This window comes from Leptosomus discolor, chromosome 5 (genome assembly GCF_034619465.1).
Source record: "Leptosomus discolor isolate bLepDis1 chromosome 5, bLepDis1.hap2, whole genome shotgun sequence".
Taxonomy (NCBI): Eukaryota; Metazoa; Chordata; class Aves; order Leptosomiformes; family Leptosomidae; genus Leptosomus; species Leptosomus discolor.
Genome location: NC_141395.1, coordinates 37,927,112 through 37,941,255, shown reverse-complemented (window position 1 = coordinate 37,941,255; position 14,144 = coordinate 37,927,112). Strand labels below are relative to the sequence as shown.

The window sequence follows — 14,144 nt, the reverse complement described above, 5'->3', positions numbered from 1 at the left end:
CAATGTTAAGAAACAGAAAAGCAAATATATTGGCAGAAATAAATGGAAGAATGGGAGTCTGAACAACTTTTGGCACTCAGGTGACAGCAAGGTTCAAGAAATAGTTTATTACCCTGCTTACAATTGCAGTTGCCAATATACAGGAATTGCAACTCACTGCTTGCTTTCCCCCCTCCCTTTTCCTTCAAAGTCCCTCAGTACATCCAGGCACAGAAAGAATAGGGGAAGAAGCCGGGGTGAAGGTGAGGGATTGGGAAATACAGCTGGGTGGCAAGAGGATGAAAAGAGAAGAAAAATTAAGTGCTCCTAAAGCAGAGGTTCTTACAAGCGGGGGTTCTTGTAGTAAAGGGAGTCTCCTTACTATCATCTAAAAAGTCTTCTTCCTCATCCTCCTTTCTCAGGCGCCTCTTGGTCTCCTCATCATAAATGAGGCCCAGCAGGTTGGCGGGGCTCTCGCTCTCAGAATGGCACAGCTCGTTGAGGCGGACACCGATTGCCTGCAGACAGGAAGAAAGAGAAAGCACAAGGAGGTGAGGATTTCAGCCCAACTCACTGGTGGTCCATGGCTCTGCCCTGTGTAGGCTGTGGAGATGTTCCAGCTAGAACAGAATGTCCTGGCTTTATTTTATTGTCTGTGAAGTGCGGTAAAGCAGAGAAAGAGATGACAGAAGATCAATTGCTACCAAATCCATAATTTATTCCCCCCCTTCTTTTCAAGCAAAATTTGTGAACAGTGTCAAATTTCAGGATGAAAATTTTTTGCAGATTTGGTTAAATAACAAAAAAAAAAAACCCTGAACCAGCACATGATAGGCAAGAGGAGATTAGGTCGTTATTTTGTATGAGTTTCTTTGTCCTGGGTTACAGTGTAAAATGTGCCAAAAGGAAAAAAAAATATTCTATTACCATCTTCAGGAGCTGTTGAGACCAGGTGGGGCGGTGCTCCCTGCCTCCCCCCTCTGGACTATCTCCTGTTACTGGGCACAACAATGCCTTATCGCCTGACCCATCGATAACTCGCTCCTGGGCTATCTCCTGTTAACGGCCCATCAAGGAACTGCCTCACGACTCCCCATCCCATTGTGAGATGCTCCGCCCGGGGAGGGGGGGGGGGGGGGGGGAAGGAGCCAAGCAGTCCATGCCAAATAAAAACGGAGATTTTGAACACCCTAGCAGCCTTCTTCCACTGGATTCCCAGAGGAGCTTTTCCCCCCACTGGAGTTCCAGAGGACAAGAGCTACCTACCTACCACTGGACCTTCGGAGGAAGACCAGACTCTTTTCCCTGATAGCTACTTCAACAGAACTACATCCATCGCTTCAGGAGGACTGCAGCCAGCATCTTATCGGACTGCTACTGCCACCCTAACAGGGTGTCAGGTTGTATTTTCTGACTCTGTCAGTGTAAACCAGTGGGTTGTTTGTTTTTTTCCCTGCCTTGTGTTTTATATATATATATATATTAGTAAAGAACTGTTATTCCTATTCCCCATATCTTTGCCTGAAGGCCCGTTAATTTCAAAATTATAATAATTTGGAGGGAAGGGGGTTGCACTTTCCATTTCAAGGGAGGCTCCTGCCTTCCTCCACAGACACCTGTCTTTCAAACCAAGACATTCTTCCACTTTCTCTCCTCAACATATGTGTTCCATATTTTTTCTAAATCTTTCCACTGAGAATGTGTATCTTCTGTTTAAAAACTATCCTCTGACTTAGGAATCCAGTAACAGTCCCTGTTTTACTCCACAAAACTGCTGAATGCCCATGCCTGCTTCTGTCTTTAAAGGAGAGACTCTCTGATGTACTTTCCAAAAATGAGGTGGCAATATGCATATAAAAGCTGGGAAGGTGCATGGGTAATGGTGCAGAGGGTCCATGTAAAGAACACAGACAGATTTCTTCTGAATTCTCTTACATTCTCCAGAAAGGCACTGATTGTTTATTCATAGATGTTTGCCAGCATCATTATCAGAATGTAAACACCCCTCACAGTGCTCTCAGCAAAGGTATAGAAAAGAATGTGTTAGCAAGAATGCTTTCCTGCTAAGACACTTCAGAGTTCTTAAAGGATTTTCTTGATTTTCTTTGCGGTGTGTAGGTGAAGAGAACACAGACAAGTATGTAAAACTTTATCCTGTGATATCATCACTTTGCAAGGGAGGAAATGTGTTTAATTACAGAGTTTTCATCAGCACTTGCCATCTGGCCTTTTTGGTTTTGGGATAGTTTCAGAGAAAGATAATAAAGAGGATTTCTGAAGCTTCTACAAGTCAGAACTGATGGTCATGGCAGCACTACGTAATTTTCCTGTCTCAGCCGAAGTGATGCAGACATTCATAAACAATCACTTATTGCGAGTGTTCTTCTTGGCTTCTAAGCAGTTCCTGTGAAATGCAGGACATTGAAGAAGGTGGACTCTGCTACACAAAGAGAATAAGGTGGCATGGTTGTGGTTTGCAAGCTGATGCACACAGTTGCCAATCTCAGCTATCTGTGAGCATGCACATTGCTAAATAAACTCCACATGTCTCACGAATTTGTTCCCCTTTCATGTTTCAGACATTTAAAGTGAAAAATCATTCTGCATGCCTCTCCACAAAGCAGCAATTTATCACGTATTATTTATGCTGTGTTGTCCACCCTAATATTAAAGCGATCACACATAATCCCACAGGTGCCTACCTAATGAGCACTGAATTCCGAACATGTATTATCTGCATGAACTATGCCTGGTTTTCCTAGCAAATGGAGAGCATGCCACACTTTAGAAGAAAATGCCTCTTAACAGAAGCAGCCAAAGGCAGTGACAGACTAACCTGATGACAACAGATTTAACACTGTATTATTTCAAAAGACAGCATAACAAGTGAGATTGCTTGATTCAATAGGCTTATCACTGTTACAGGCAGTCCAAATCCCAGTTCATGTGGAAAGAGTTTACTACTGGTATTCTCTGATGGCTATTAGGGAGGCTGAATTAGAGGAGTTGGGTGGGGAAAAAAGGTTTTACATTAGTTCTTGTCTCACTAAACCTTGACAATAACACTGTTTATCACAATTAGTGAGCAATGACAGACAAGGAATGACAAACAATTGCCACAAATTTCCAGCCTTATTTACTGCAAGAAAAAACAGAACAAGGCCTTAATGCATACAGACACTAATATATTCTTTTCTTTTTGTCCAAGAATCTTCATTCCAGAGCAGCAGCTCTGCCACCACCAAGCAGCAAGGATGGCGTGCTGTAGTGTTGACATGGATCTGGTAGTATGGAGCTGGTACTGGAGCTGCTTAGGAGCTATGTGAGTGCACAGTCATTCCACCCTTCATGCTGATATTGCCCATGGTGAAACGGGCAGGTTAACACAGAGAAACAGCAGCATGTTCTACAGCAGGTGCCTGTACTACTGCAACAGAAAGCTGTTTCTCCTCACGATTCAGCCTATTTGGTTGGAATCTGGTCAGAGACAATAGAAGCAGACACCTGAGGAGAACAGCTTGTAGGGTCCCAGCCCTACAGGCTTGTCTGGTGGCTGCTGCTTATGCTTGCAAACAGCTTCATCTGAAACAGCCTCTGGGAGCAAAAGCTGTGCCAGAGGGCCAGTCTTGCCCAGCATTCAACATAAAGAACACAGAGGAACTGCACCTCAGCAGTGCTAGATGTAGACCAATCCTGAAGCATGAGTCTGTCTGGGAGCCAGTGATGCTGTGGTTAACAATACTGTCTTAGACTCCAGTGAGAAGAAATAGAGAGCAGCAGGATGCCTTGCAGAAAAAAAGATAAGAAATTTGCACTATAAAGACTACTCTCCAAATCTCCTGCCTTACAGTAAAGTAAAATTAAAGCTTCTCCCTTCTGGGATGTTCCTGGGCAGTTAGCAAACACACGCTATTCCTAGCATGGAGAAAGCATCCAGATAAGTCTTATAATGCCATTACAGTTAAGGGGAAGAGAATGATGCTATGTTGCCTGACATCAGATTTCCCTAGCTCCTATCCTGTGACCTTGCATCATGTGGTGGTACTTTAATGTTTTGAAAAGAAAACCTTCCTGGACTTTTTCCAGCTCAGGCTATTTCAGTTTCTAAAAATGATGGCTGAGGGGGAATCTAACTGGCTTCTAATAGTTATTGACTTGCTTGCTCCCATTTTTGTCAGAATCTGAAAAAAAGGACTGCCTAGAAGCATAAAGTCCACAAACAGAGATGGATAGTCCCGTCAGCAACGCATGCAAAAATACAAGTACTATGTATTCCTATGTTATCCACTTGGAAGTCATTCTCAAAGGAGTTAGGCTAAGGTGGTGACCTCGTGGAATATAGAAGCAAATACACTCACACGATGTAGTTTTTCAAGGAATTTTGGTATTTGTGCTGTTATTAAGACAGCCACCTGTGTTTGAGACATAACAGAGAGTAAGGTGCCCAGGTGGCATTCCCTGAGCTAGCCTGAAGCTAATGAAAGGAGGAGAGCTGCCAAGAGACAAAGCTTAGCTTGGGCGCTTAGACCCAAGCTAGGTTCTCCCCCTGGGCTGTGTTTTGCTGTGGGAATGTACTGACATGGTCAGCACTAGCTCAAGGGTCCCTACAATGTGCTCCACTGAGAAGTGTCTGTTGATTTAATCTAGGAGAATACGGGTGAGCAAGGCTTTTTTGGCATGGCTTATGTAAGTACCCAAAGTCTGCAGAATACATGGTTTTCAAATTACCCTGAGCCTTGGATTTTATGTCTTTTTTTTGGATCATGATGCTTGCTGTAAAAATCTCTGGTTTTCTGAAAAGACGTGAGAAGCACAAAACTTGCTTCCAGATAGACACATGTAACAGGCACCATAGAGGTCAAAGGAACTTCTCCCACTATTTTGAGTTGTGTGAAATGACTTGCAATAAGTGTCAGACCTTCAGCAGGTATACTCTGGTGGGTTTCCAATGAAATTGCAAGTGGTACTGACAGGGTCAAATAGCACAATTGCCTTCTTCCTATATGGTAAGAGACTATGATCAAATAAAACTTGAAGAAGCCAAGGCCAAAACAAACGGAGACAGTTCTTTAGGTGACATGTAGTAGTCCCGTAGAATTCCTTGCCAAAGAATGACGAGTGCTAACACTTTGCATGGGTGCAAGGAGAGACTGAAAAAGTACGTCAAAGAGAAATCTATTACTAAATATAAAGCACCACATCTAGCTCAAGCAGCCCTGGGCTAAAAATACTTTGAAGCTAGAAAAAAGCAAGTAGTATCAGACCACCTGCTCTTACTCTTCCTTAGGCATTCACATATGACAAGTGCTGAAAACAGGAGAGTGGACAAAATTAATCATAGAGGGAACACGGCAGGGGGAGGAGAGGGAAATGGACACTGTTACATCCTAACAAAGTCTGTTTCCGTTAGGAGAAGAGCTGATCCTGGCAGGCTGTGAAGTGCAAATTGGAAGGGAGGCTTGTGAGTCCCAATTTTACTGGAACTGAAATTCTGTATAGAATCCAATTACCTTTACATTTTGGTATATTTTTTTAATGCAAGTAGAAGAGAAACAAACACTTACATCTCCCCACTGGTAGAAAAGCTTAGCTGCATTCCATTGCAGCTTCTGGTTCCTTTTGTTGCCCACAATAGGAGAACGTCCACGGGACAGGCCTTTCTTGGTAATGTTTACATGGTGGCCCTTCATCCACTCAGGCCAGTTGCCACGATTACAGCGGTGAACAAAACGTGCACACTCGAGGAACAGGGCCGCTCTCGCCACTACTGGAGCTTCCTAAAGTGTTTGCAAAAAATCACCTTAAATACAAAAACATTGGAAAAAAAATCTCTGAACATTAAAGGAGGATTTTGTGCTTTAATCAATTGCTTTGCAAGCTTTCCATGGAGTCACACAGACGAAGCAATCTCTCCATCAAAATGTGAAACCAGGATCTCTGCTGTAAGTCTCTCCTCTTGAGCTAATAAAACCAAGGCTCATCAACACTGAACAGTTACGCTTAGTCCAACCACTAGAGGGGCAGAAAGAGCCACATTATAAACTTACAGACAAGCTTGTACCAGTACCCCTCTGTAATGCTTTCTTTCAGAAACCATGTAACTACCATAAAGCAGAAGTGTGCATCTAACACTTACTGGAGGAATGAGTCAAGTTTTCTTTTCACCTTTGCTGGTAAGGCTGCAAATATTGCAAGTGCAAATGCAGCATGGCCACGTGAAGCCTAGCATTTGACGTGTTAAGTTCTGCTTGTGTACCCTGGGGGTGGAAGCATGAATGGTGGCTTGCTGAAACTAGGAATAGTGCTGTTTCGCACTTCTAAAAGCAGATATGGAGAGTGAAATCCATTACTGGCATAAGTCAGCAAAATTTTGCTGGCCTAACTTCAGTGGTCTTAGCAAGCATCGGTACTGAAACAACATCAGGCAGCTGAGTTTCTAAGTGATTGACTGTTTTCCAGAGGAAAATCTTCTGGCACCCAGCTTGGAAGAGCACTTTTCTTTAATGGGAGAAATGCTATTGAATGTATCTTAGTTTGTATTAAATCAGCCAGCAGGATCCATGTTAGACCAATAAAGAATGCTTCTGAAACTCTCAAATACGTTCAAAAATGGACACTGTAATTTGTTTCCTAAAGAGTAGCTTAGACTCAGGAAGGAGCTTTCTTCCCAGCAGTCTATAACTCTGCAAAAATAACATCTTTACAGACATGGAAAGTGACTAAAAGCAAATTGTTCTCTTCATTTCCATTTAGCTTCCCCCTTCCTGCAGTTTTCACAAGCAAAAGCCCCTGTGGCCAGCATGTTTTAAAATTAAGAATACAACAATGTCCACAATTTACAAGCTGGCTTTGAAAGGTTCCCTAACAGGGATTTCACAGAGCACAAATGTGTGTTCCACCCATTTAGATGCTGACAGCTTTAATGAGATAATTTAAACAGATCAGCATCTACTTACAAGGGGAGTCCTCATCTGTGGTCCATAAATAACAGACTGACCCTGAGACCATTGAAGATGGTCTGTGGAACATTATTAAATACTGCCTCCAGTAGTGCTTTCATCAGAAGCTGAAAGTAAGAAGTTTTTGACCAATGCTCCAAAGTTTGGGAATTGATTTAAGAAATTCTGTACTGCAGCTAAACTTACAGCCAGAAATTACTACCAACAGGACTGAAAATGTCAAGCCTTTTAGGGGCCTGGCAAAAATATAAAAATGTTTAAAAAAATAGGTTTTATCTACATTAACATTAATGTTAATTGCTTCCTGACACATTGTCCTGTAGCAGCTTTTTGCTTGTATTTTATTAAAATATTGGAAGAAAACAGCAATATTTTAGCAATTCTCTTGAATAAGAACTTTAAAAGCTGGCCCAATGTTCTGACAACAAAGGCAGAAATCTGAAGCCAGACACTCATTGACAACCAGAAACAAAGCTAGTATCTAGCACCTTTAAAAACCATTACAAATTACCTGTTGCTCACATGCAATATGGAACACAGAATAGGTGAGATTTTATTTTTTTATTGTCACAAACTAATCTAATACCTGTGGAGACATGGAGACATACACAAAAAGATGAATGCCCAGCCTTAGCCTCCTCCTGTTCACCATTGGCAAAGTCACAATTTCTTAGCGTATAGCAATCTTGAAAAGATATGTGTTGTAAACATTACGGAAGCAGTCAACTACTATAACGAAAGTAGGATGCGTAGGATGGGGGGTAAAGGGGAGGAGCAGGAATTCCAAATTAAAAAATCACTGAAAAGACCTCCTGCATGAAGGAGGACTTTCTGAACATCACGGGACACAATCTGCCTGTGATTGCTTACCTGAGGCTCAGAGAAACCTGAAGCAGCAGCAAGAGAAAGATGAAGATGTGACAGAATGGACAGGGATGGATTGACACCACAGAGAAACACATCACAAATGGAGAGAAATGAATCAGGCAGGTGATGCATAGCTGAAAAGAACACAAGTTTCCATGGTCACTGTCAAAGCTTAACACAGCAGCAATACTCTCACAAGCCTGCCTGTGCCTGTGAAACTGTTCTCAAGTCCACTTTTAACATTAGACCTACTATCTTGCTTTGCCTTTTGAAAATTGTTTTTGTACTGTATAGATTGACATGAATAAGAATCCATCATTTTCTTAACAAAATTTCAAATACTCCCATTGGAGCTCTTCAACAGATAACCTGATTTGTAACAGTAACAGCAAAAGCAATGACCTGGGTGGGAGGGACCAAATACAGAATGGATTTAGAATTTTACAGCATCACATTACTGTTCAAGTAAAGCTGATTCTGCAGAGATTTATGACAGAGTCCAGTTTTGTTTTCAAGGATAATGAATTTTATAAGACTAATCAACCAGTGGTAATTTCCTTGTGCTCTTTCTTACACTCCACTAGGCACTTTCAGCAAAAATTTATTTCCACTGGTTTCTTCAAAGAAAAAAAAAAAGGCAGTGCAAAATAGCAACAATCTACTTTTAGAAGTAAATAAAGTAAATTCAAGTAGTCTCAAAAGATGCTGACTGGATACCACTGCTTTTTCTAGCCACAAGGTAAATCTGGCATGAGAAATAGCTTAGCAGGTACATGAAGACAGGTCATGAGTAAATTATTAACCAATGTTTTGGAGAATTGCCTCAAAAACATTAGTTCAAATCCCTTAGATTATATCTAAAAATGGTCAAGTACAGTCCATGACACAGCTCTTTGATTCTGTTCCTAGTCATCTACTCTGGGGACCTGTGTGGAGCAATCTCTGATTTCTTTCCAGGTCATATGCCCTCCTATGGACAAATATTTCTGGAAACAGGGACGTGGGAACAACAGACCCTGCCTAAGACCCTGGGTGACATGTAGTCAGGATACCGGCAAGTATTCTTGCAGTTTAGACTTCGCTTCTGCCATCCCAATACGTAGCAGGTCATCTCAAACACAGTCCTGCCATAAAGCAATGCCATTATGGCATTTCAACAAGGATGAGACATTTACATGTTAGAACAGATCAGCTCACAAATCTTATTGGAGAATTTTAATGGTGATGGGTGTCACACATTGTTAAACTGGTCAAAGAAAAGCTTTTATTTCCCCACCTGAGTCATTCACACTAGTCTAGTTAGGATACTTTAGGTAACATCTTTATGCAATGCTAGACAGCAGTTTATTGGAAAGCTCTGCAGAAACTTGACCACAGACTGAAATATCATATTACTTGCCTTTCAACCTCCCAAATGTCTCAAAAAGGGAAAGAAAATAAATTTTATTATTGCCAAGTCTGGATTTAAGCTGGTGACATAAGGGTGAAACTGTCCGCAACTTATTACCAATTGTCACTAAATGTTTGCAAAGCATAAATTGATTGTAGTTTTATAAAATTCAGTCAAGGATGGATGCTGCTTCTAGGAAAATATGTTAACTACGCAGTTTGTAAAACTAAAGCATTACTCAGTTTAACATATAAATAAATCATTTCCTCCATAAGGATGCAGACTTTGTTTCATTGCTCTAATTTCTTTAAATCACTGTGGCAAACCTGTATAAACATTCATGCTGATCAAAGACCTGGAAGTTGGTATAAGAATGGAATATCAAAAATCTGCATAAAAAAGCATGCTCAAAAAGTTTGTGAAAGAACTGAAAGTGGAGCTGTTTGCCTTTCATTTTTTAAAGGCTGCCATAGCAACTAGGCTGGATAAAATTACTTAAGCAGATTTTAATTTGCATCAAACCTGATTCAAACTATTACTTCAAAAGCCTGAAAACAGAAGTTAAAAAAAAAAAACCAACAAACCAGGATGTTTTCTGCTGGGTGTGCTCTATTGACACAAGATGTGGGAATTTTCCATAACAGCATACATTGCACTAAGCAGTACAGTGAGATGACAAGCTGTCATCTTTTGAAACCTGCAGTGCATATGACTTCTTAACTTCCATGTATCTCCAATACTTTGTAGACAAAAATGTCAGCTAAGCAGGTACTTGTAAGGCGCTTCCCAAGTCTGTAATTAGAACAAGGCTTCTTTCATCTTTAACTGCAGACCTTCTAGAAATTCTGATACCAAAGCCTTCTATGGCATTCTGCAGAAAGGAGATAGAATCAAACTCTATTTTGTAAAAGCCAGCTCTTGAAGTCGGAACAGACATCTTCAAACAGTTTTATCTGACCAGTAGTTTCCAGTTAACTTCATAGGTGGGCACAGAGTAACTTGGTCTTTAGCTTAGGCATTTGGCAAATTTAAAAAATAAGACATTTACAGGCAATAGGGACATAATTGCCAAACCCCTGTTTTATTGTCTGGTTTATTAGCACATAGATCAGTGCATCCCCGGAATGATCTTAGTGACATACTTGTCAGCAATGAGCTCCTTCTCTGCCCATGCACCTTACATTCCCTGCGTTAGTTTTGAATTCACAATGGAGCAGCAGCCTGGCAGCCTTGAAGAATGAAGTTGTCTGTGCAGCACACCCAGCAGGAGTGACTATCTACCCAAGCCACCTTCTGAGCTCACTGCAACCCTGACTGGTAGGAACCAGTTCTGACAGTGAGAGCATGAGACAGGCTTCCCTACCTTCTGTAGGGACTGCTTCCATACTTTCCAGCCAGAGAGACAACAATCTCCAACAGGAAGAGTGGGAACTAGTGAAGAAAACACTTGTCTACTGGAAGATGGACAGGGACCGGTCCAAACAGTAGAGCTAGATGTGAACTGATAGCAACAGCAACTCTGGGCCAATATAAATGCAGACTTGCTTGAATCTGCAGCCTAAGGATGCAATGTTAAGAACATATAAAGGAGTGGTGCACAGAATGTATCATTCCTACAACTATGGAACAGGCAAGGCAGCACAACTCAGGGGGCACAGAACTAGCAGAATTGGAGAGTACATAAGTCTGGCATCTCCAGCAGCGAGCAAAAACCTGAACATAAGCACAATTGTCATGACAATCAGAGGCGAGAGGTGGGGAGTGGGAAAACAAAGGGATAGAGAGGATGTGGGTGCTCTGAGAGCAGTGGTTTTCAATCTTTTTCAGTTTGCAGACATCCAAACACTTCTGCAACAAAGTAGAAGAGCAGAGAAGTTGCTAATAGTTGGCTGGCTTTTCATAGCTGTATTTGTCACAATCTTGTGCTTGTCACATAGGTAACTCACAGAAACCAACTGGCCCATTCAGCCCAGGCTGAATGCCACTGCTTTAGAAATGGAAGGGACTGTTAAAAAAAAAACAGCCCCTGCAAGGAAAAGGAGGAAGATACAGAAGAGACCCTCGGCACCAGGAAGGAGGGACTGAATTGTGTGTTCTTTGATTTGGATTGGCAAATTACCAATATGTCCATTTAAAAGCGTATACAGTCCGACATTTGAAGTTTTTTCCACTGACTGGCTCTGGTGCCTAGTAGTTCAGTGTTGCCTAATGTACTTATAACTGTCAGAACTCCAGGTAGTTATCCAGTCTTCAATCCTTATTCTGTAGATTATTATTGACACTAGGAGCAGAAGCAGAATGGCTGTGAGCAAAACTTGAAGTCTGAAAATAAAAGCTTTGCACTGGCAATAATCTAGTTAGGGGGAGCCATGTAACAAAAAAAGGATCCAGTTTGTTTGCATACTCATCCAGTCACAAATGCTAAAACTCCGCCTAACACCACCATCACCAGTAGGCATTGCTGTGATGCTTTACCTGCTTTCTGTGCGGGCATGAACAGCATTAGTGACTGACAATGGACCACCACATACGCACATGCTCTCACTCAGCAGGTAAAAATACACCAAGGAATGACTTACAAGATCTAGGGCTGCTGCCAAAATGGAGGCATCGGGGATAGTGCCTGGTTCACAGCAGTTCAGGAGAAACTGAAAGCGCTTCATGCCTTGGCGGATTGCTCCCAGGTTCACAACGTTCTTGGATTTTCCTCCTTCTTGGTTGGAGGTCAAGTGATCATCAAAGCTATGGCAACCTAAAGAAGCAGAGAGTACAGAGGGGATGCAGGGAGGGGTAAGGAGAAGGGAACACAGTCTCTCACCAATAATAAAAGTGGAACAAAAATCCTGATGAGTACAGTCTTGGTCTAAATCCCTTCCTCACCTTCATGTGCTATCTTGAAGATAACAAGGCCATTTCTACAATATTCATGACTTCTGCAAAACAGGCGTGCAGCAAGCCAGATTCTGGTCTTGGTCATACTGATGACTGCCCAAAACAATTCCACCATACGAAGTGTGAAAGCCCAGGATCTACTCCAACATAGGTGAGCCAGGATATAGCCCTTCCTCCCCACCTCTTTAACACAAATCATCTTGCTGACTGTCTGTTTTTCCTGAATAATCTCCTATCTCACTTCTCTATTGCCTCTAAGTTTACGTTAAAGTGGAGCACGCATAAACCTTATTCCTCATGTATCATTTTTGTAATACATCATCTACTAGGACAGAAAAATCAGTAGCAAATATTGGAAATGTTCTATGTGGAAATAAAGTACTGGCCTTTTTTTAGGCACACATCTCCTTCAATTACCAGAACACCCAAAGTGAGAGTGGACTCAACTCCTAGGTATTATTGTTGTTCCAGCCTCTCTCCCTTGAAATGTCTTGCACTCTTTGGGATGGAAATCTCCCTAATAAGAGTTCCTTTTGAAAGTGGAGTTAGCGCCCCACTCCAGGGCTTCCTTCAAGCACAATTTTAACCTCCATATATAGAGTTCACATAAGTCAACTAATCCCACTGCTGATTGAAACAAACACTCCTGAAAGCAGATCATTATGCAGTCAGTACCCAGAGCTGAGAGAGTGGTAGAAAGACAGATGAGAAATCAGGAAAGTAGTTTCACGATCAGGGTGGCTGGGCAAAACAAGAATAGTCAGCTTCTGGGCTTTTTGTCTTTGTCCATAATACTCTCCCTGTTTACATGTAAAAGTGCAAAGTTTACAGAATACTGAAGGATAATAACACTGAAGAAGAGAACACCGAGTGGAGAATTCAAGATTGGCTTTGAACATGGATTTGAAAGATAAGAGGCAAAACATCAGTTTTACAGGACTTTGTGACTTCTCTTTCCTCAGGAAAGAATGGCTGAAACTTAATACTCCATTTGAGATCACACTCCCCAGAATTACTTGGAAAGCACTTATGTAACACAAACAACAGTCACAACAGAAAATGACAACGTAGGTCTTCACTTTTGCCCTCAAGACAGGTATATCAAATTTCAAGAGACTTCTTTACATTGTCTGTGGCTTTCCTCTCTCCAGTCAAGCTGTATATAGTTTTCCAGTAAAAAAAATGTTCTTATGTTGGGAAATATTTCATCAAAATGGAATAAACAAACAAACAAAGTAGAAAGACTAGGTAGAACACTTACATAAATGAGCAGGCACAAATACCCTTTTCTTCCAACTCCTCCCATTTCCTTACAGCCTGTAGCATGCTATCTGAGCCTTCTTGCTATGGCTGGTGTAACACTAACTCATTTGAGATACTGATAATGTTTCCTATTCAGGCCCCTGTTACAGTGTGCCTGTATGAGATAAAGAACAGAAACCTCACTTTCTGATACAGAAAGGCATGCCTAAGGCATCTCCCTAATCCCCACTATAAAGAGGCTTTGTCCACGTGGGCTCAGTAGTACTACCTACAGTCTATCACTACAGCCCTTTGCAGTCCCAGCCTTGCAGTTTGTCGAAGCTTTGCACGAGGCAGCTAATGGCTGTCGTCCACTACACCCATCCTGGAGTAGCCTTGCTGTGAGCAGGGGAGCCCTCACTGGCTTGGTGCTAATGTGACTCAGCCCTGCAGAAAAATCTCACCTAGTGAGCAGAGACCATCTCCTAACACAGGAGGACACTGGATGCCCAAGCTCCTGCCCACACAGTTGCTTCCTATGTGAATGCAAGGTCACCCCTCAGAGCAAGCACGTGCTGTGGTTAGCCTGTGCTGCTATTTTGCAATCCCTCACAACATCTTCAGTAAGTGCCCAAAGGAACATTAAAGGTCTCATGTAAAGATACTGTAACTCACTTCTATATATATGCTTGTTCTTGGTATAGGTAAAAAGATCATTAAAATAAACATTTTGTTATGCATAAATATGCATATATTTATGTGTATATATATATATATGTATACATATGCACCATACAGATACACACACACATATA

The 14,144-nt window shown here is 41.7% G+C and overlaps 1 protein-coding gene across 5 annotated transcripts in view; it reads right to left on the bottom strand.

Annotated features, from left to right (window-relative positions):
* UNC80 (unc-80 subunit of NALCN channel complex) overlaps positions 1 to 14,144 on the bottom strand; it is a 132,173-nt gene that overhangs the window by 75,116 nt on the left and 42,913 nt on the right. For 3 of the 5 annotated variants that reach the window (XM_086465169.1, XM_086465168.1, XM_086465170.1), the window contains exons 22-24: positions 11,775 to 11,947; positions 5,544 to 5,756; positions 362 to 497 (exon numbers count right to left, since the gene is read on the bottom strand). In XM_086465169.1, coding sequence (XP_086321295.1) covers positions 362 to 497; positions 5,544 to 5,756; positions 11,775 to 11,947 — 522 coding nt within the window. Of the gene's footprint in view, positions 1 to 325; positions 498 to 5,543; positions 5,757 to 11,774; positions 11,948 to 14,144 lie in introns of all 5 variants that reach the window. The other 2 variants (XM_086465166.1, XM_086465167.1) reach the window with 1 other exon arrangement.